The sequence below is a fragment of the Aptenodytes forsteri genome, unplaced genomic scaffold, assembly GCF_000699145.1.
Source record: "Aptenodytes forsteri isolate BGI_AS27 unplaced genomic scaffold, ASM69914v1 Scaffold347, whole genome shotgun sequence".
Lineage (NCBI taxonomy): Eukaryota > Metazoa > Chordata > Aves > Sphenisciformes > Spheniscidae > Aptenodytes > Aptenodytes forsteri.
Window position 1 is genome coordinate 165,314 of NW_008794110.1, and position 23,312 is coordinate 188,625.

The 23,312-nt window shown below is 43.8% G+C and overlaps 2 protein-coding genes across 2 annotated transcripts in view; both read left to right on the forward strand.

Moving 5' to 3' along the window:
• Positions 1-8,610, forward strand: part of COL26A1 (collagen type XXVI alpha 1 chain) — a gene marked incomplete at its 5' end in the record, with an annotated part of 154,353 nt that extends 145,743 nt beyond the window's left edge. The window contains 4 exons of the mRNA XM_019471032.1: positions 2,403-2,447; positions 3,868-3,912; positions 4,951-5,035; positions 8,438-8,610. Of these exons, the coding sequence (XP_019326577.1) occupies positions 2,403-2,447; positions 3,868-3,912; positions 4,951-5,035; positions 8,438-8,610 (348 nt within the window). The remainder of the gene's footprint in view (positions 1-2,402; positions 2,448-3,867; positions 3,913-4,950; positions 5,036-8,437) is intronic.
• An 8,254-nt stretch (positions 8,611-16,864) lies between these two features.
• Positions 16,865-23,312, forward strand: part of LOC103895774 (3 beta-hydroxysteroid dehydrogenase type 7-like) — a 14,871-nt gene continuing 8,423 nt past the window's right edge. Inside the window, 2 exon segments of the mRNA XM_009275480.2 lie at positions 16,865-17,015; positions 20,954-21,109. Coding sequence (XP_009273755.1) covers positions 16,868-17,015; positions 20,954-21,109 — 304 coding nt within the window. The 5' untranslated portion in view covers positions 16,865-16,867.

The window sequence follows — 23,312 nt, forward strand, 5'->3', positions numbered from 1 at the left end:
TTTATTTTAGTATCTGCACATTGTTTTGGGTACTTGGTCCCTGTTCTTACGTAAGAAATCACTTGCAGCTCCCTGAAAGACAGAGACCATTTTAAGTGACTGTTAGTAATTTTTTAATAACAGTTCCCTTGTGCAGATCAGCCACTTTGGGCATGTATTGACTTTACTAATAGATTACAGACTGATGTATTTCTGGGGCTAGAATTTAAAATTCTGATAGAGAGCAAAACCTTAACTGATGAGATTTACAGCCCATCGGCATTAAATGTTAATTTTCAGTTTAAAAAAAAAAAAGGCATGGTATATGGCGAAGTGTCAAGTTTCCATCCAGGAAAGTGATAAGAGCTCTTCCTCAATGATTCATTTAACATTTGCTTTAGTTTGTGGTAAGACTACACTTATTTTGAAACAAAAGCTTTGTTGCATTGTGTCCATTCAGTACAGACAAATCCTTTAGACTTTGATTTTGTTTCCCTCCTTGTTAGATATTCAGAATTGTAACTCTCCTTCTAGGTTTGGGACAAATGAGATTTTCAAATATCAGAATGTCTTGCTAAATAGAAAAAATAAATTCCGTTTCCTGTCCTTCCTCTGTTAGCGTGGAAAGCGAAGCCGATCGCTTTTCCTGGCAGAATTTCTGTAGGATGTTCTGTGTGCTTTTTGTCTTTTGTGAGTGTGGATTTGAATGCTGGTTTTGACAACTACATGCTGCAATTTTGGGTTTGGTGGATACAAATTAGAGCTAGCTTTACACAGAGCAGAGGAGCTGTGCAGCTGCAAAGAAGAGCAGAGGAGGGTTTACAGTATCTATTGAGAGTCGAGAAAATGTTATTATACATTCTTCCTGCTTAATCTCAGAGAGAACAGATGTAGAAGAGACCTGAAGCAGTCTGGGCGCATCCCCTGGATGGCACATCTATATGTGTGTGCCGCTCACGATCAGCCTCTGTTCATCTTATTCTTAAAACAGTGCCAGTGAGGGATACACCGCATCATCTCCAGGCAGACTTCAGAGGTACAGCTAGTGAGGGCCTGGGATAAAAGATATTTCTAACATCCAGCCTAAATATCCTTTGATCCCCTTTAAACTGATAACATCCTTTCCTATTCCCCCTGGACACAGAGAACAGTCCGTTTATGTATTTTGAGTGCGTTGTTATGTCTCCTCTCCGTGATTTGCCGCTTGCCTGTGCTTTTTCACAGGCTTTACTCCCTCCAGTGCAGAATCCAAGTATTTCCCTTTGAAGATGCTCAGAGCACCTGACAAATTGGGCCTTCCTCCCAGCGCTCTTCGTGTTGATACGGGCCTTTGTCTAGTGCTGGCTAGCTGCTCACCGAGCACTGCGCAGCTCTCTGTAGTAATGTTTTTTAGATGCCCAAGGCCCATTGTTTTTTTTATAGAAAGCAGCAGTTTGATGGACACAGTAACAAAGCAGCTCTCCCTTTCTGGCAAATACTACAAAAAGCTGCCGCCAGCTAGGTAGTTTTTTGGGGAAAAAAGGATGGGTTTGTTTCTGTGTATGTCTAGGGGAGAAGAGCCAGGTTAAATAACTGGCTGTTTCATCAATGGATTTCTAAAGATTCTTTTAAATTTTGCTGCTTCTTCCCCAGCTCCTGCTTTCTCATGAAATAATCTATAATTGTTCTTCTGGTCAGGGATTCTGCCCTGCCCTAGCGTGCTCCGGGGTGGGAAACCAGCGCTGCAGAGGAAAACAGGGAGAAAAGAGATGCTCAGTTTGATGGCATTTCATTCCGCCCCAAACCAACACGTACCATTTCAAAATGTTTCTGTTTAAAAAACAACAACAATAAAAAAACCAACCCAAAAAACCCCACTGCAAACAATGTGAAAATTAGCACAGCAGGAAAAAGAAACAAACCAACCAAAATATTGTACCTGTGTTTTGATCAGTAGCTGTTGGGGTTAACGCGGGGATGTGTGTGTGGAGCAGGAGGCAGATTAAATCAGTGCTCTGTGGGAGTCCTGGGCTCTGTTTGCTGTCTGGGGCAGCATCAGCCCATCAGTTCTACTAGATAGAAGAATGCAATATCTTTGTAAGAAACAAATCTCCAGCCAAATTCCTTCCTGGTATAACGTAACTGACTGCTGTAAAGTTCAAAAAATTGCTAATCGTCTTACTGAGAGGGTACTGAGCTGAGTAGCTCTGTATCGAACCAAACTTCTCCAAAGTGTGATGGGATTTGGAGCTGATACTTGACAGAAAACCATGACCCCCTTTTGCTGTCTCTAAGTGATAATGTCAGGGGAAAGGAATTTTTTTCATATTATCCCAAGTGTAAGGTTTTTCATTAAGCCATCTTAATTCCACTAGTAAAAATTACACTATGTTCTTGTCAAATGGAAAAATATCTCCTAATGACACTTACTTTATTTCCAACAGGGGCAAGCAGGTCTGACTGGAGAGAGGGGCATTAAGGGATTTCCTGTAAGTGATGTACTTGCGGGTGTGTGCAAGACTCAGATGGGTTTGGTGCCTGCCTGGCACAGTAAATACTGCCTAGCTGGGCTGCAGCTGGTTCAACCAGCTCTCTCAGATGCAATGCTGAGGTCAACTGTCTCCAGCTTAGACGTTTGTTCATAGGCAACCTCACCTTAACATACTCCTCTGCAAATGAAACATAGTCTTCCTACATGTTAAGCATAGTGCTGAAATGCTGCGATCAGGAAGGTGTCACACCAACAGAGGAGATGTGCTTTGCTTGCAGATCCCCTCTAGCCAAACCTTGGCAGACAGAAGCCCTCTCCCTGCCCCGTGAGGTTCCTGGCACTACCAGAGCTCAAAGTGGGCACTGTTAAACAACCCGAAGTACATCAGCTGCTCTCAGCTCCCTCTTGCACCTTGGTCTGCCAAGCTGAGCTGGAAACCCTGTAATGAGATTAAGAGATGTCTCCAAATGATTTCTTGGCAATACCTGAATGGATGCACACAGGAGACGTCTGCACTGGCACATATGGCTAGGGTGCAAACAAACTGGTGGAGATGAAGGCTGGCTGAAAGTGAGCTAGTGGAGCAAGTTGGTTTTTTTCTGGCTGGCAGCATCCAGAGAGGTCCTAGGTCCTCTGGGAGGTTTCTCTTTTCTCTTCTTTAATTCCACCTCATCATTTTGTACAATTCACACAACCTTCTCTTCAGTCCTTCCTCCCATATCCACCCCTGCTTTGCAAGTATCTCAGGGATGTCCAGCAAGTTTGAGGAGCCCAGGCATTTCCACTCTATTTTATTCACCAGCTTGTTAGCCCTTTCCCTTGTTTTATGTTTAGCTTGTGGTTTAATCTCTCCATGTCATCTGTTCTTTGAGAAATGCATAACTTCCTGGTTGGGGGGAACATTAGACCAATGTTCACAGCACATACATAGGGATCTTTGTTCAAGAAAAGCTTAATGAGCATCTTCAGAGGCAGAAAATGATGTGACTAATTAGTGAAAGCAGAATGGAGGATTTTATGTTCTAAATCAAAGATGAACACGTGCATGTTTGGGGAAGGGGAACAGTATTTTTATCTCGGTGTGAGATAAAAGCATCGCTCGTTGAGATCTTCATGAGATGTGTATAGCCTTGCTGTGGGCCCAGGCCATGACAGGCAGCCCCTCCTGCAGCTTGGCCACTCCTGGCCAAGTTAATCAGAGTTAGAAGTGGTGATGACCTCCTGGGAAGCTGGTGGGAGCCAGGGCAGAGCTCATGAGAGCACTTTGGCCCTTGGCGTGAAATGCCAGAGTCAGTTTGTTTTCTGCTGGTGAAACGCTTCTGGCTTTAATTTGTTCCTTTGGCGGGAAGGGATGCAAGTGATCCTGGACAGGGTCCTCAGTCACATGAAAACAAATTTCTGTTTCTTGTCTGTTTTAGGGTGAACCAGGCAAGAAGGGTGAGGAAGGTGACAAAGGTGCTGATGTAAGCATGTATTTCTACAGTTGTTTTACTTTCATTTTTGTCTCTTTACTGTGCTTCAGCCATATTCCCTTTGGGAGGGTGCTTTGTGGAGGGCAAGGGTCTCGTCCACAGTTAAAAGTGCAGAGCAAGAGATGATTCGAACCTTGGGTTTAATCTTAATACATGCTAGAAATCCTGGTCTTTGAGGTTTCCTTGGCCACGTTGTCAGCTGCCCTTCTCACCATGCTCTCTGAACACCTCCTCTGTCCTCAGTGGTTGTTCTGCCACACAGAGCTGCTACAAGGTAGGGAATTACTCCCCCACTGTCCCTCCCACAAGCTCCGGGACAGACTCCCAGAAGAGATCAAGCAGAGAGAGAGTTGGAGTTCTCACGTCTCTGCTCTCCCACCCTAAAATACTTCCCAACATCTATCAGTCCCTTCAGGCCAATATCTAAGGCAATGGGGGCAACAAACTACAGCTTGAGTGTACGTGAAAGTATGTGGACAGGCTTCAGGCAGCATGTGGCTCGGCTAGGAGCTCTGTGAGAGGCAGTGTGAAGCCCATCAGGAGGGGCTTGCATGCCACTGTTCCAGTTTATAAGGGAGCAACAAGATGGTGCTAGCTACATGTCCCGGTTTCCTGGTGTACCAACAAAGAGAAAGCCCACGTAACTCACTGGTGTTCAGAGTAAATGTCAGATGAGAGCAAAACCTGTTCTCCAGGTAGCTCAGCATAGCTGTTAACACAAGCTTCACGTTATAAAGGTTTGACAGGAATATACACCCTGGGTTCGGCCCGCTGCAGAAGCTGGAACCAAACTGAAAGGCTTGGCTTTGGGTCAGAGGCTCTGCAAACATGGGGTATAACTGAGGAGTTTTTCTTTAAATAGGGATTTCTCCTGCATTCCTGCTTAACCCTTGCAGCTTATCTCCCCTTTTACATCTTTTCTTTTTTAAACATTCACACTGCATAGTTTGGCATTATGGAGGCAACATTATGAACAAGAAGCCTATTCTGCAACATATACCAATGTTAGTTTTCTTTTCCTTCTTGCAGGGGGAAGGTGTCCAACAACTTCGAGAAGCTCTGAAGATTTTAGCTGAGAGGGTATTAATTCTTGAGCACATGATAGGAATTCATGGTAAGCGTCGCTAATGTTTTCTGTTCTGGACGACTGGGGGCTCTGTTGAGGCAGCTGCTTGATAGTTAAACACGCCCCCAGTCTCCTAAACTCTCTGTCCTAGTATCTATTTAAGCCGGGTTTTTAAAACTAGGTACCCAACATGACTTAAAGGATGCTTAGAACTGTTGAGGATGTAGAGCTTCCACCAACTGCACTAGTTACTCTGGCTTTACAGTAGCAGGTGAAATGACCCCTACAATAATTTTTGTTACAGTTCAGAAAGCCAAGTCACGAGCAGCAGCTCAAGCCATGTGGCACAGATCATCTACCAGCTTCCCAGGGAGCTGCTTGTTCAAGTCTTTAGGCCAGATCATTTAATCCTGTTAACAGTGTCTTCCAAGTGACTTTAACACCACTGAGGCCCTTGCCTTGTGTAGCACTATATTTTACAGAGAAAGCCCGAACAGCGCTACGCATTACCCTGAAAACCAGTAATCCCTGAACGTCTTCTGATTATAACTGACATAAAACCTATTTTCACAATCAGATTTAAAGACAGCCTCATGTGTTCTTTGTTCAGATAGATTTTAAGTTTCCTGTTGAGGCTGTTTGCCATCACTGGTACAGTGTGTGGCATCATCCCTTAATGAGTGTTTTCTTCCCTTAACCAGAGTATGGGCTTGTGCAATCGTCACAGATCAGACTTCTCCCTTTGGGGCACTTGAGGATCAATTCTCTCACAGCTGCCAAAAGTTGCTGTGCCAATTTCTCCCCTTTCAGAAACACAGTAGAGGCAAAATGTTGTTTAGAGCTACTATCCCAGCCTGTGAGAAGCAAGCCTGTTCCTTGGCACCGAGATGAGCGTTTTTTAACCAAGTCCCATAGCACTTTTCTTTCTTATTTTCTCCTTGACACGTGGCACCTCATTCCTGGCCTCACTTGAAAAGCAAGCTGCTCATACCTTCCTTCAGATTGACATCCGCTTTTATTATGAAGTGGCCTTTAGATATTGATTTAGCCTATGAAAATGCTAAACAGCTAAAATGTCCAGCAGTTCCTAAGCAAGTGACTTAAAGTGCATCTATTACTGTGCAGTAAGGCAGCATGCTTTGAGAGCCCACAAGCTCCTTCTGGAGCCAGCACAGTGCTAAAATGAAAATGCTGCTGGGCACTTCAAAGCCGAAACAGTGTCAGCGCATGGTGCTCCGTTACATGGCTGAACTGGCTTGGGTCTCAGCACTGCTCTTCATTGTTCCATGGACGTGTCTTTTAGAGGCCCAAAGTACTATTTCCAGAAGCAATAGGCAGCAACAGCTTAAGCTTTTCGGGAAATCATGAATCACAAACCCATGATTTAACCACAGTCACCCTGACCTTACCTCTGCGTTAATCCTAGTTTGCTTCATATTTTCATTGGATTTTATACACCAAGGGCAGGAAGAGATGTTTTTATGCCTCTTTGCTTTGAGATGGTGGAGGTGCGGGGAAGATGCCCCCTAGGCAGCAATCCATGCCCAGCCGATATGTTCTCTGGGCAAGAGGGGAAGGGGAACCCAGTCCATAAGCACAGTACAGTGGATTTACAGGACCCAGGGCCTGGCCCTCCATTATGTTTTACATTGTACCTTCATTTATACTAGTAAAAAGCAAAATGTCAGCTCTTCAGGAAGCTTGTATAGACACTGGGACTTGGACTGGGGGATTCACGCAACTCTGCTCCTGCAGAACTGCCTAGTTTATCTCTTTTATACATCGTCTGTTGGCAATGCAGCAGCAACAAGGCATGCGCTGCTGTTATTTTGAAACGGTCATTTTGGCAAACGGTTTTTACTGACATAAATGTATTTTCTGTTATTGCTTGAGATGGAGGCAAGTTATTTATACGCATGTGTACTTCTATACCAGTGTAACTGCATCAGCAAAAATGGATGGGTTTTAATGGTACAGTGTAGTTAAGGCCATATTTAAACACGTATATTGTATGACTTTATATAAATAGTTCCTTTTTTATCCAATAACAGTATAGATAATTATATTTTTACTCTCTGCTTTTGACATAGTTCTATTCTTTAACTTAAGACATATTTTAGGCCCTACAAAAATACTGTTTAGAAAGTAAAGCATTTTTTTCCTTGTGCAATTATGTTCATCCCTTCATGTGTATATGGTTAAAAAAAAAACAAACAGAAAAAGACATATAATAACAAAACAGAACATCCCTGAGCACAGACCTCCCTGCACTGAAAGGCACCACACGGGTTTAAATCACTCGGCACCAACTATCTGGTCATGTTCCCACTGTAGGTGTTAAGGATTTTACCACAGGTTCCTGGGCTCAGCCCAGCTTTAAAGACCCACGCAGAAATGCCAATCGCATGCTCTCATTTTCCCAAAAAACTTCACAGTCAGCGTGGTTTCCAAAACCACAGCCACCCAAGCAACAAGGCAAAACATACCAGCAAACAAACCTATTCTCTGCAATGGGAGGGCAGTTTGAGATTATCTGGCCTAGCAAACTGCAGAGAGCAGCCCAGCAGGACACACGAAAGCCCAAATTGTTTGGCAGTGTTTACTGCCAGCAAACACAGCACAAATCCTCCGGCAGCCAAATGCTCACTTGAAACAGAAATGCTGCCTTGTGGGATCAAACCAAGGCTGGGTGTCTGGCTGGTGAGGTTGGGCTCTTGGCAGGGAAACAAGCAAACGTCCATCTCTGAAGGCAAAAGGAAGAAGAAACTGGGGCATTAAAAATGATGGGGCAGCACCGGGTTATCAGCATCTGTTGCTGACTGCTGGGAAATAGCAGAGTGGCCGTAGTCAAATGTATATTTAGCTTTGTAGGGCAGGACGCTGTAGGGAGAGGAGGTGTGTTACCATGAGGCATGCTGGGAGGGTGGACAGCTAATATTTATTCCCAGCTTTATTGCTAATTTGGCTGTAGCCTAGGGTGGATCAATCCTTTCGTTCAATCTTTTCAGTGCCTCAAAACGTCCTCCTTTACAAGGAGTGAAATGGTACTTAAACCCTCAGGAGCATCACTTCCCAGTGACCACTTGGCCTCATCCTTCAATAACAGGAGTCTGTGGGCAATGCTGAGTAGCAGGTATAGCCCAAGAAAAATTATAATCAATACAAGAACAGTGCTTTATAAATGGAATTGCAAATGAGAACAGGACCTGCTAGGCCACATGCGGTAAGAGTACTTACCCCAAAGAGTTTAGACAGAGCCGAGGGGAAAGACCTAATGTAGAAGTAGTGTGATGGCAGCAAACATGTAGCTCTGCAATTGCTCGCTGGATGGAAAGACAACAGGAGGGACGACACTTCTTCTGGAAGAGGTATCATTCAGAAGGGCCCATTTACTCTTTCCTTAGCCTCCCCTTTTAAATAGCGCTCTCCCGTGACTTTCTCTCCTTACAGACTCTTTATCTTCCATTGAGCCAGGCTCTGGACAAGATGGGATCCCGGGCTCCCCTCTGCGAACCAGCATCAAGATCAAACGTGGAGGACCCCAGCAGCCGCAGGCCTACCAGATCCTCTCTTCACTGCTGGATGACAGTGAAGCCAAAAGGAGAAGCAATCGGATGAAGTAGGAGCATCTGTGTGTTCTCCGTGCCTGTTCACCAGTTAAAGATACAGTATCCCAGTGCTTAATTGCAGAGTGCAAATGAAGTGGGTAGGAGGCTGCAGTGTTGCAACTGGGTTTCCTTACCTGGCCAACACTACGTCCTTATTGCAGGGAATGTCTTATCCATAGCTCAGAGAGGGTCTTATGAACATTTTTCTTGATTTTGTTGTTTTGCCTTTGGAATACCAGATGGCAGGTATCCTCAGAAGCTGTCTACAGAAATGACACCTCCTGACTGTGTCTCAAGAGTTTAATTCTCCCCTTGTTTCCTCACTGCCCTTGAAAGTTACTCAGTTAAAGCACTGCTTAACTGGCTGAGACAATCAATCCCATCTAGACTCAAAGCCAAGCCTTAGCCTTGTCCATTGGTATAGTTGGTGGCATCTGCTTTTATTTCATGTGGTGGTGTCATGCTGACTTCCAGGTGAAGATACCACTTCCATAGGCCGTTAAAGCATGATCTGCAAGGATTTCTTTTAAGCAAAGAACAAATTGGAAAATTCAAAGAACATTTAAAGCTGTTACTCTGAAAATTCAGGTTACTCTTTGGACTTTAGCATCAAAATCTTGGCTTTTCATGTTGCTAATTGTATGTGAGTGGCATTATTTCTATTCATGGCTGGCTGAGCAAGGACTTTTGATGCAAATGTTCATGGCAACATTGACTTCCTATCTATCTTCAGTGAGATTAGACTGTTTCTGTGAAAATACAGAGCAGTTGATATGAAATATGATGGAATTGTGCAAGAGTTTTCCCATATTGTGTTCAGCTTGTGCATACATCCAGAGGTAATTAAGTAGTAGCAATAACTATTCACAGAAAAGGATATTTTGCAATGGTTTCTTAATCCTACATCAATAAGGAAAAAATGTTTTCACAGTGTTTCGTTTTTATCTTCTGAGTAAATCCTTGCCATTTGAATCCGGGAGGTGTAGTAGCAAACCACAGCCTAAGGAATTACAAGTCTTGTCACGAGCTTATCTTGCATTGGGAGTTAAATACAAAGTCATTTTAATTTTTGCAATAACTTGGGGGAAGTCCCAGCGTCCAGGGTTATGAAGTTGAACCTGCCCTTCAGTGACAAATGAATCGCTACACCTGCTGTGCAAACCAAATCTGACAAGTTGATGTCATTCATGTAGACAGTGATTTTTGTTAGAAAGGGTGAGACAATCAACAGAACCAATGGTACCATTTTTTAATTCTTTTTTAATCCCCCCCCCCCCCCCCTCAGTTTTCAAATTCACACCGAGGACAAAAGTGAGCAAATTGAGTTTGTTTGTGTCATTTTATGGCATAAGTCAGGTAAATCGGTCACATTCTATCTGGTTCCTAGTGTAAGATACAGCTGTCTGAAAAAGGCAAACTGTACTGCTACAATATTTCTGTCAACAGCTGTTGCAAAGACCAACAACTGTATGGTTCACGTATTCAGCAACCCTTGCCACCCAAAGTGATCTTCCTAAGGCAAAACCAGAAGCATGTGGTACACTGGAAATGAGGCTTAAAATGAAGGAGCTCCTGCCAGCCCAACATCAGCCACACATTAAAGTAACTTTCCATATACATTGTAAACATGGTAGACCTATAGAGACATCAGAATGTCTAAATCTTTCCACTGAAGAGCATTATATTTTCAGAAATGAACAGGCTACAGGCTACTTCAGGATGACTGAATTCACTGTATGTCTTCATGTGGCCCTGTTCTTTAGAAATCCAACCGTCCCAAAACAGGTGAAATGGTCCTAAGCTGATGCAGAGCAAGCACCAGAAACTTGTCCTCATACAGAAGCTTTTTACTGCTGTACAGCTAAATAATAAACAGCCTTGGTTTAAGCTGGCTTGGAGGCTGCAGTAAATGCATTGACTTGCCCTGCTTTTGAATCCTCGCGCTGCTTGGCTACTGCCAGTGGTGGAGCTTGTGCAGCAGTCAACCCACGTAGTTCAGGTTGTGCTTCCGTATGCTCAAGTTTTCCTTTGGACGCTTCAAAGAAACAAGGCCAAAGCGTTACAAAAGTTTGGGGAGTTGAAGGCAAGGTACGATCGGGTGCTCTCTTTCCCTAAGACTCCAACATTTGAAGTGAATGCAGGGTTTTGCCAAGAGCTGATGCTTCGGGCTCCAGCATTCCTTTGCCTGCCTGTACTCTGAATTACAGCTGGAGGGTGATATAGTCAGAAGACAAGAAAACAAGTAAAACTGCCCAAGTCAAGCAGGTTACTGACCTCAAGCAGTTGTCCTGTATTCATAATCCTTTTGGGAGAATGAAATAAAGTCTCAAAAGTTCCAAATCTAGCACTAACTCTAAATCCAGTGCTAACTCTAATGACAGCATGTATATAAATGATGCTGAATTAAATCAGTGTCTTAAAGAAGGCTGGCAACCAGCTCTTAACCTAAAACCAGTCACAAATACAAACAGCTCAGCTTTCCAACAGTGAGCGAATGACTGAAGTGCTGTACAGCAGCCCATGCCCCTCCGTTCACTACTGTGAGGGCAGTAGCTCTGCTGGGGAACAGCTAAGCATGGTGCAGCCACTGACACATTCTTGGCATAATCTTTCCATTTAAGAATTAAATGCGAAAAAAAACCCCCAAAACCTGTTTCCCTATTTACAGGCTGATTACTGTGTAGGAATTGAGAAGTACTTGATTACCTCTTTGTTGAATCAGGACCATCTTGGTCTTGATCACATGGACATTACAAGACATAGCTGGTGCCGTCTGGGAGAGAACGCCTTTATGCCTACCAACAGGTGGTGGAAAATCAGGCCCTGAAGACTGAGGGAAAAAACCCAGTTCAGTCTAAACGTGTACACTGGGCAGGTTGGTGCTAGCTGTAGTCGCTTGCCGCATTAAGAAAGTGTCCTCATAGCAGTTTCAGGAACTAAACTAAACCAAAGCAATCTTTAAAAAAGGGAAACAGCAAAATTTGGTTTCACTGGTCCTGTAGTTACAGGGTTGACTTTGGGGAAGAGGGCGTACAATGAGGCCGTTTTCACTTCATTTTGGAGCCTTCACGCTGAATTGAAAGAGAAATTTTTCTTCCTCCAAGTTTGTCTTCCTGAATTCAGAGCTATTGCAGTAGCTTGATGAGTGCTCTCGTCAAGTCATTCATATTGACTAGGATTTTGGATTTTAAATTATTTGAAACAAATTACTGGCAAGATGAAAGGAAATTTCATGGAAGTTGTTTGCAATGCATCCTGCCGAGTCAATTGTCAAAAGACTGGTTAGGTTTAGGTTGCAACCATTATAATTACTGACTTTTCCAGATTTCTGTATGAGCTATGTAATTTTTTTCTCCCCACACTTCTTGCTTTATTTAGCTACATCTCTCTCATGCGGTACTGTATCTTTAATGTGGGTGACAGTAGGATTGTACCAAATGGACTTTCTCTCTCAGCTGGGGTTTCATTCCGCTCTACTTACAAAAGGGTTGGACCACACTGTTGCGCAGTCCCAGTTTAATTATGTTTTAAAGGTGAACACAGCCTCACATGCTGACATTAATGATATTCATGACTAAGCAAACCACTCCAACCACGTTTTCCATCTTAGGCAGGATACTAAGGTTCATTTTAGCCAGGGCATATAATGCATCTTGCCATGTCTATGTAACTTAGAGAGTGGATTTATTTTGAATGCGTGCTCATTTAGAAATATATTTTAATTGAAATGTTTAGTGCTTTATCTTACACGCATACCGTGCAATACCATAGTGTGTTCTTTTCCTTTTTTTTTTCCTAAGACTTTTTTGAAATTCTTAATGTTTCTTTGAGCTCCAATGTGTTTTTGACTTGGATCAGTTCTGGTAGTAGCAACGCATTTTCCTTGCCTTGAGCTAACCAGAAGCAGCAGCAGCACATTGCACAACCAAAAATCTTTGCAATTCATGCACCCTCATGTTCACCAGCAATCTGGTACTCCTGGGAGGCGGAGAACGCTTCTCTCCAGAGTATCTAATTTGCACTTACTGTAAAGAATTGATAGCAACCCAGGGAAATAGGAATAAACTAGAGAGAAGAGCTCTCACCTGCTCCCACCAAACTCCACAGTAATTTTGCCATCAACTTTCAAAGGATCAGGCCAGAAAAATCAGATCCAGATCTTCAGCTAGCACGGACTGGTGCTGCTTTCAGTGGAGCAGAGCACGTGGCTCACAAGCGGCTTTCGGAGAGTTTGGCTCTGGGACTGGGGTTCACTCCCAGTCTCTGCAATGAACTATTTTAATGCAGGAACCTGACCACTGTGACAAAGGCTTCTAAAAGACAATCAGCTTCTGGAATTACTTCTTGATACAATTTATTGGAAATCCATTCTCCTCCACGTTTACAGCTTCTGTCTTACTCGAGATTACATTCCATTCTGGTGTTTGGTAGTATAGGAGTTTAAACTACTCGCAGTTTCTGTGATTGCGTTGAAACCAAGCAATTCAAAGGTGCTATAATTGTTCACAAAGCACATTCCCATCCGTAGAAGGAAACGTTAACTTTTTCACTAGTTATTTTACACAGTATTTTTTTATTTATATCGGTGTGTTTCGTATGTGTGCAAATGGTCCCGGCTTCTCTCATTGTAATAAGCTTTACAACCATTTGGTGTTTTATAGAGCAGCCATATGCAGTATCTTGCAATCGTGTAATTTCTTAACTTGGAGCAAGAATAAATCTCATCTGACATGATGAACTCATTTATGGCAGGCTCTAATGTTTGTTGTAAACACGACCTGTTTGTTCCACCTCTTGCATGGTTACTTATCTGTTTTCATATTGCTATGTTATTGTTCAAAATATCTATTTCTCTTTATTTGCTATGGGTTTTGTTACTGTATATGGAATGTTTTGTATTCAGCATTTTCTTACAGAGCAGAGTGGGAACAGTATTCAAGAACCCACAAATACCAAAGACCTTTCATGTAATGCACTGAGAAATAAACATACTGTAAATGAATATGATGTCAGGTGTCCTGTATTTACAAAGTTCAGAGCAAGTTCAAGCAAACTGCATCCTGAAATTAGAGCATCTGTTTTTCTTTCCTGACTTCTCAACTTTCTCTATGTTTGCAGGTCTCTTAAAAAACAAGATTGTGCATAAAGACCCTGCTTCTGGTCATCTTCCGTGGGGTGGAGGGGGCAGAAAGGGCCTTCATCAACTAAAGCCAAATCTGACCGTTTCCTTGCCCGTGATGGGACTGGCTCTTCTGCAGATATTGGCTAGGCTGCTTCAGCAAGCGTGGCTGCCATCTCAGAGGGCTGAGATTTGTCTCTAGGACGCACCTAGTCACTACTCGGCAGTCCCAGCCACGCTAACCAAATACAGGGGCATATCCTGCCTTCACGGTGAGGCATTTAATTCCTAAAGCAGCCTGGGTAAGCCTTCAAGCAATGTCAACTCCGAGCATCTTGCTTTGCGTTGCAGAGCGAGGCACTACCTGGATATGGCAGACTCTTCCTGCAGGAACAGCCCTCCCATTCCTGCAGGAGTTCGGCGTCACTACAGATACAGGGATCGCAGCTTTCCCTCAGCTGCGCTAGGGCACTCTGAGGACAGGCTGGCTGCAGCAGACTGTGCGACGGGGAAACAAGCCAGAGAGGGAATTCTGCAGTGCTTAAGAGCGTAAATTAAAATCTGTTGTTATCTGCAACTTGCCTCGCTTCCTCATAAGTTTCCTTACAGTTGAAGGAAGTCGAGTTGGCTAATCTAAGACAGCAACGGCTGCCTGGGCCTCCTCCCTGCAATGCCCTGGCACCTCCTGGGCACCTGCCTCCTCCAGAAGCGGCTGCGTTTGCCCACTTGCGCTTTCTCTGAATTTGCCTCTGGGCTTATGGAGACCCCCAGAGTCTTGTGACAATTCAAACTGTTAGAAGAGGATGTGGTTAGGGACTTTTTTTTTTTTAAACCTTCCTATGATGGGAACAACTACCCATTTAGATGCAACTCTCTGCTTGCTAAGGGAGGCTTTACTCTGCGTGAGCCTTGGCTGTAGGAGAGTGACAGTGCTGGTTTCTGAACTTGTTTTTTATATCCTAACAAAAATGAGAGATACGTAAATCGCAGCCAACTTTTTTTTCCCCTACCAATCAGATTACACTGCAGATACCAATATTGTAGCAAAGGCTAAGTCTTGTAAACACTGAGAAATGTCCACAGCATCAAGGCCTCTGCTTCATACAGCTTTTTACATCACTGATGAGGACGTACTCAAGGTTACTTGATGCCAAACATTCCCATGCAGCACTTCTCTGGGTCTCTCAGGGTGTATTTATCTTGGTTTTTGTGTCCTAACACCTCCAACTCTGATATATTTATCCTTGCAAAAAGTCCTCTGAGGGAAGGCAGTTCTGTTAATCACTACTGTACAGATTCGGAGTTGCTGGATAAAAGGCTAAACTAATTCCTCGGGACATTTGTGGCTGTGCTGGTCTGCCAAGCACCAAATTAGCATCAGGCCCATGTTGGTCTCTGGGCCATTATGGCCACTGATTGTAATCACAGCAAGGGGAAACGGCGCTTTTCCTAACGCTTAACACAGCACAAGAAAAGTCAATGGCAGAGTTGAACAGATTGAACTTCTAGCAGGAGCTGATTGAAAAAAAAAATATATATTCACAAATGAAACACAAGTCACTCTTTGAATACGCTGCCTTAACTCTTCATTAACCACATCCTCAGCAGCAACTTGCTATACAGCTTACTTGTTAAAGGCAGCCAAGCATTAACGCTGGAGTAAGACTGGCTCTGACAATATACAATATTTTCTACGTTCACGCAGCTGGAATTGCTCTCCACATTTCAGCCTGTTGCATGTGACCAGGGAAGGGCTACCAGGAGTACCCCCACCCCAACGCAGCCTGAATCAGCATCTGTAACCCATGCTCACAGACTGGGGAACTGGGCATGGGGAAAGCAGTGATCCTGCTATGGGAACAAACTAATCCTAAGCTTCCCAAGCAACACTATGGCCAGAAAGGCAACTACTACACTGTGCATATTGTAAAGAGAAAGTAAGCAGGGAGATTATATTACCCTATTTACCACTGCTACCTCTCTTAGGACAGTGTGTCTACAGTTCACCAAAAATGGTGACAAGTTGGTTCAAAGATGGATTGGAAAAAATTTGACTACTCCAGACTCGAGGAAATAATTTACTTGGCATCGAAGCGAGACTGGTAGCTGATCAGGCCTGACTTAGTTATCTCTGAGGCTCTTTATGAGAGAGGCAGAGAGAAACAGCCGTGCCAGAGGGCCGGTCTTCCCTCCCCACATCCCAATCTTAGGACAGGATCAAGCACCCTCAGACAAAGCCGATCCCATTTTTTTTTTATCCAAATGACAAACTGAATAGCACACATGCTTTACAGCCTAGCAAGGAAAAGGTATATTAGCCACTGTCTGGCAGATAAAACACAACAGTGCACTCTTTTAACGGTGATGATAATTAACCATTGTAACAATTTGTCAGAGGATGTGGTAGAGCTTTTACTCCTAGACGTTTTTCAAATTAAGAGAGGACTTTCTCCTCCTAAATATATGAGAGAGTGTGTGTACGTATGTCTATATTCCAACTCAAAGAAGAATTCATTCAGGAGAGCCATACTAGATAATCAAACTGGTACAGTCAGTGATCATAAAGTTGCAGATGACCATTCCTGACCCTGCCTGTATTGTGCACAACACAGCTCAGCACGGGATAGAGCTGCTGCTCTACACCATCTATACAAATTCACTAGTGCATGGGAACGAGATCTTTGTAGCTTCACGCTAAAAGACAGCTGCGCTAAGCACATCTCTAGGACACACCACCCTTGTGCAGCACCCAGAGAGATCTAGGCTACAACGACTGACAACCCGGCCCGTGGGAAAGGGCTGTCCAGGATGGAAAACTTCTGGCATCAAAATTTTGGACTGAGACTGGCCACATACCAAGGCAAGCTGGAGGTGCCCCGCTGATCACAGGCTACCGTGCTAGAAGGGAAAGGCTGAGTCAGAGAGCCCAGAATTGGCCTGCACGCAGCATTGGTATGTCTGTGGCAGCACTGTGCCAATGCAAACCTGATTTATATATAACTGGATGGAGTTAATGTTCAGCCAGTAACATTATACGACAGTTAAACTTTAGACTTAGTTCAGAAAACATATTGGCTGAGAGATTAACAGTGCACGATAGGATCTTGGCAGCAACTTTCTCTCTACTCCTCAACCAGAAAAACATCTTCAGAAATGGATAGAGCCTGGGTCTACCTGGTGACAGGAGGATGTGGTTTTATTGGGGAGAAGATCGTAGAGCTCCTGTCTCAACAAGACTACATCAAAGAAGCCAGAGTTTTTGATTCAGTAGCAAGAGAAGAAATAGAAAAATTCACCACAGGTAAGAAAAGGGCATCAGCTTCTATTTAGCGGCCATAACCCTCCCTTTCAAGACAGCTGGTATTATGTTGGAGATGCCACAGTTACAGGCACGGGGTAGGAACCTGGATTATACAGACTGAATGAAAAATAACTTCTAGCTCAGAGAGGTTTCTCAGCATAGGACTAAATCAAAGCAAAAAGATCCATAGTGTGTGTAACTCCAAGAGATACATCACACGGAGGATCTAAGTCCCCACTCAGGGATCAGTTGTAAGGAGCAACATGCACAGCGAGTACCTGACATGGGAACTCGGCTACCCAGTTGCTTCTGCTCAACCAGTCTGACTAACAGCACAGGGACAAAAACCCCATGCTCCTGAACTGCTCCAACCAGTTACCAAATCTGAGAACAATAACAAAAACCCCCTGACAATAATAGAACAAGCGCAGCACGTGCTGCAGATATTGTGAAATAAATTACTGAAATAATTGGGAGAAACCTATAGTAGCCTTACTGTGCTGCACATAAAAAAGGAAGAGGTGAGTCTCAGTAAACACGCTCAAAGTGACTAAATTCATCCATTTGATCATACTCTGAGAGCTGCCTTCTGATGTTTCACCAGGCTTGATTACAGTGAGATATGTTGGGGAAAAACAACCTGTTTTACTGTATTTGAGAATACCCACACAAAACAAGCCAATGCAGCTCATGGTGCTCTGCACGGTTAATGGTGGGCTGGGTGCCCCTCTCTCTGACTGTCCAAACCTTCAGCCTGCTTCAAACGAGAGAGGAAAAAATGATAAGGGAGATCCTATCTGTTAGCAGATATCAATAGAAAGGAGATACACTTAAAGCAAGTTAAAAGACTCCCAGGGAAATATCACTAGCAGAAACCCTCCCTAGGCAGATGAACTCACCAGACTGGTTTCCCCAGGCTTCAGGTAGCCAATTGCCTTAAAAGCACCTATAACTGAAGAAAAAAAATGTTTAAACCTTAAGAAGCTGCCATAATCCCTGCTCCAGGAGAGGTCTGTGCCCTAACACCACAGCAAATCACATAAAAATGAGGCAGAAGCATCCCTGAGGGACCATCCCAACCCCCGTCCCCCTGCCCCAAGGCAGAATTCAGCTCGGCCACAGCCTTCCCGACAGATGTTTTTCCATCCCATTCCCAAGGCACCTCAGGCACCCAATTCCTGCACCGTAAGGCCATTTTTGTTGGTACAGTCTAATCTGCAATTTAAGTCCTTGACTTCTCATCTAACCTTACAGGTAGAATAGGTTAATACTGTCATTTTTTACGACAATCTTCATCGTTTGAAAACCACCCCTTTCCACTCCACGCTGTTTTCTCCTTTAGGCTAAAACGGCTCTCGTGCACTCCTCCGTCCTCTGCAGCTCACACTTTCTGTATCTCTGGGCATTGGTGTTGCTCTCTTCTGGAAGAGGGGCACGGAGGTTGGGACAGAGAGGCCAGCTGTGGCCTTCCCAGTGCTGAGTAAAGCTGATGGATGTATTTCTTCTGTCCTGCAAACTATTCTCCTCCTTGTACCTGTCAGTACAATTATGCCTGTTTCACAGCTGCAAGACCCTGCTGACAGGCGATAGCTCCTAAGCTGTCCCGGCCCAATTTAATTCTTTCACAAAGACCCACTGCCTCTTCCCTACTAAGCCCAGTATCCCCTCTTTGTCCCTATCAAATTTCACCTTTTTTTTTTTCTCTCCAGACTCCATTAGTTACGTTCAGCCCGTACTTTAATCCTCCAGCGTACTTGGAGTCCCTCCCAGTCTGATGTTATCTACTGATTTAATGAACAAATCTGCCAGATTCTTGATGAAAACAGTAAAAAAGACTCAAATACAGCAATAAGCCCTGGCGAGCCCCAGGGCAGCCACCTACCACAGCTGGCAGTTCCCCGAGGACTGTAATTCAGCCAGCTTTGTGCTCACCCTAATGTGGCTTACTTAGACCATGTTTTACTGACTTGCTTATGAGAATGACACAGAGTTTCCAAAGCCCTTCTAAAATCAAGATAGATGACATCGACCTGTAACACAATATCCGTACAGCCTGTTAACTTGTCATAAGAACAAAGGAGATTTATCTGACTTGATTTGTTCTTGACAAATCCATGTCAGCTGCTTCTATTCTCCTTATTATCCCACAGGTGCTCACACACATGTTGTTCAAGTGTGTGTTCCTGAATTTCCTGGGGTTGAAATCAAGCTGTTCTGTAATTTCCTGGCTCTTCTTTACCTCCTTTCTAAGCACAGGTGTTTCATTTGCTCTGCTGCAGTCTTCCAGTGCCTCCTCCAAAAGTTCTCCAAAGTAGCTGATAATGCAATAAAGCTGCAGTGACACCCCTCACCTCTTCAGTAGCCCTGGATAAAGCTCATCAGGCCTTATCAATTTGAAAATATCTCCTGGTTGCCTTGTGTCCTCCCTGGTTTTGGCTGAGCTCTCAGCATTCTCTTGCCGGTCTTAATTGCACCAGCTGCCTTAAGACAGATGATGTGAAAGAGACTATTTAACACTTCAACCTGACTAGTTATGGGCTTTCCCTCACCACCAAGTAGCAGCAAAATCCCCCACCACGAGGCTGCTGACACCCTGCTCCACCTTTCAGCACTGGCAAAGACTTTTTCAGCAGGAGCACCCTCCTCTGCACTCTGGTCCTGGAGGCAAGTGTATTACCTCTGCTACATGGGCAATGCCCTCTTTCTTTTTCCGCTCTATTCTTGCTGAATCAACTCTGTGCTTTAATATTAAATTAATGTTAAAACTCCTATGAGCTAGTCCACCAAATCTTGGTTATGCTAATTAAGAAATCAGCTTGACCCTTTTGTAAAACTTCTGCCTCTTCCTACATGCCATACTTCTTAGCAAATGCTCATCCAGCTGACCTACTACCTTGAATTTTGTCTCTCCTTTGAGTTCATGAGGAATAACCCTGTTCTTTTATCCCCTTGTCCTGATAGCTGTTCACTGAGGGTTTCTGTATCATAACACTTCCACGGCTGGAGTCACAGACTCTTCCCTGAGCTGCTCATGTGCATGGTCCTTCAGAAATCACTACCCGGATCCCTGGCTGCATGGGACTCTCCAGGAAGCTGCCAGCACGGGGCAGAGGAGGCATCTCCTTCCCAAAGCAGTCCTGCGACTGCTACTGCTGTCTGGCTCATTATGAAAGCCCCAAGGAGTACAGCTTCCCAACCCCAGCTTCTTGCTGGCCTATTCCCAACTACAGAAAAGGAAAAAGGGAAAAATCCCACTTTAATGTTACAACACTGTCTCAAAGCAAGAAAATTAGCAGTAGATGCCAACAGTAGCCATGTATGGAACAGCTATTTTGAGGGAGAAGGAGGGGGGAAAAAAAACTCCTTCTGAATGGCTTAAAGGGAGGAATTTCCTATTGAACTTTTTAACCTGTTACATTATTTTCCCTTCCCATCTATAGCATTTGCAATTTAAATAAAGCTCTGTGCAATGTCCCTTGAACTCGTCTGATGTTATTCCCAGCAAGCTCTAAAAATCTTCTGTCTTAAGGAAATTGCCCGGCACAGCTTCACTCATTCACACGTACTAGAGCAAGTCCTGTAACCAGCTGCAGCTCTGGGCCAACAGTCTCCCATTCTTGCTCAGCGCTATCCTTGGATGCACGCTAGAGATTTGCAATGACAGACGCAGTTATTCTGACCCACAGTTGGTGCAAACTGGCAAAGTGCTGTGCTGAATTAAACCAGATGTGGATCTGGCTTCTTGGGGTTCAAAAATAGGGATGTATTTTCCCCTGGTGTGATGTATTCAAATAGCATAGTCATTAGTTAGAGTGTGCCTCAGCTTGCCCTGCAGAGAAGAAAGCTTTCCAGGCAGGATCCTCATTCTGCAAGAAGGTGGGGATGCCGATTTGTATTTCCCCCCCCCCCGCATCTATGGTTATATCATTTTTCTCCAGCTACCACTCATGTGACAGTGATGAAAGGAGACATTCGAGACTACAATCTGCTCCTTGCTGCCATGCGGGGAGTTCACGTGGTTATTCACACAGCTGCTATTGTGGACTACAGAAACACTGTGCCCTTTTGGGAAATGAGAGCTGTCAACGTTGGGGGTAAGCTCTTTAAAACAAGCAATTAAATACAGCCTTAAATTCACATGCCGTGGTGTAGTCATATGAGATGCTATGACAAACATACCCTCTCTGATTTAGTGCTCCCTTGTCCCCTGAATTTCACATGCACCACTCTGCTACGAGATGAGAAAGATGCCCGGGACCTTTCCTTTTCAGCAGGGAAGTTTTTGCCTTTGCCCCTCTGTCCTTGCTCGGGGACATGTCCATGCTGCTCCTCTCCACTGGTAAAGCTTCATCTTAGAAAGTCAAATCTGGACCCAGTTGTTATATAGTTATTCTGGTCAAGGGTATAACTTTCACTAATAGTACTGAGGTGATTCAGAACATGCCCATAGTGGTAAGAAACTGTTTAGTATGTGACAAGGACAGCAATTAAGTTAACTCCTGTTCTAGATAGCTTATAGCTTTCCCAGGGATTTCCAGGGAGAAAAATCTACGCTATATCCCAGTGCAAGACTATACCAGTTGAACTGCATCCACACTATTAAGGGAGTGATGTTATTTTAATTATAGTCAGAGTTCACAACTATTACATGTCTATAAGCCACGCATAACTGAGAGCTCCACAACATTTTCTTCCTATCACCGAGCTGATTTCTTGATAGGTGCAAGATCTGCTTAAAGAAAATTTGTTCATAAATCTAGGAAATAAGCAAAGGCTATAAAAATAATGAAATCCCTATTACAGCAGCAATTCCAATAGCACCTCAGGCTGTTAGCTACTAAAATAGTTGTTAACCACAAGGAAGGAATTTTTTTTTTTTAATATATATATCTCTCAAACTGAATTACTGCTTAGGGCTTCTACTATTTGCTGATACATTCAAGGGCAACATTTAAATTCCACCCTTCTTTTCATTGCTGTAGTTGTTTTCGAAACCAGATGCTTTTAAGAGCCTGTATTGTGCATGGGTACTGAGAATATTCAGAGCCTCAGGGTTCCCGCTGCCTTTTAATGGCTTTGTGAGATCTTCCTCTTCATTGTCTGCTTGCTACGAGCAAGGTACTTTAGCTAGTGAGGTTTTTACAGATAGCAGCGAACATTGGGCAACTCCCCTATTCAGCAAACCAAACCTCTTGCAGATGTTTGCGACATTCCCAAGAAAACCACACACGCAAAGTTTTTTCCAATGTGACTGGTGGTTGAGTGCCTCTTTGAGGAGCACAGTTTGAGATGTCTTAACAGGAGCCTTATTTTCAGAGACAAACTGTTCTGCATTTCTGCCTCCCCTTGGATGGCTTCACGTAGACCTCCCTAAAATGAGGCTGCTGCCCTCACTAGGACTTCTCGAAATCTTGAACTGAGAGATTAGTCTAAAGTCTTCTATTAAAATCATAGCAGGTAAAAGAATAAAAATGAACTGTATTGGATACCTGCTGGAAACTTCATGGAAAAAAAAAAATAGGGTCAGGACAGGTCAGCTATATAATCCTCTAGCTGGCTCCTCTGTATAACTCAGGCCACAGAAATTCATCCAATTACTGCCTTAAGCCCAACAATTTGTGGCTAAATTGGACTATGCCTTTTCAAAAGACTTTTTGCCTAGAATTAAGGACTGCAAGTTAATGGGCTATCTATCATGTCTTGCAGCAAGCCGTTAACAATGCTGAAGAGTATTAGTGTGGCTATGGTTAATTACCATTTCTGGCAAAAATTTACATCTATCTTCTGCTTTGATTCTCTCTTCTGTTTCAACCACTGGCTGCCAAATCCTGTTATAGTCTTGTTGACTAGATTGAAGAGCCCTCTTCTACAAGAATTATTTTTTCCATCTAGACACTTAAAGACTTTTTAATCTGCTTTTTGTTAAGCTGAATGGATTTTAACTCAGCTGTTTCCAGTGATGTTTCTCAACAGGGGTTCTCAGTTAACTTTACATATTGTGATAGGCTCATGGAGAAATAAATTGATTCTTTTCCACCAGGTCTTCAAATTGAAATTATCCTGAACTCAGGATTCCCTTGATAATTTCAGATTATGCCCTTAACAACAAAGAGAACGGAGAAATCACAAGCCCTCCCACGCAAGATCTGCAGCAAAGCTCAAGGGCAGAGCCTGATTAGCAGTATAAATTTGGATCACAACAACCCCGTGCAATGCTACAGGCTTGGGGAAGAGTGGCTGGAAAGCTGCCCGGCGGAAAAGGACCTGGGGGTGCTGGTCGACAGCTAGCTGAATATG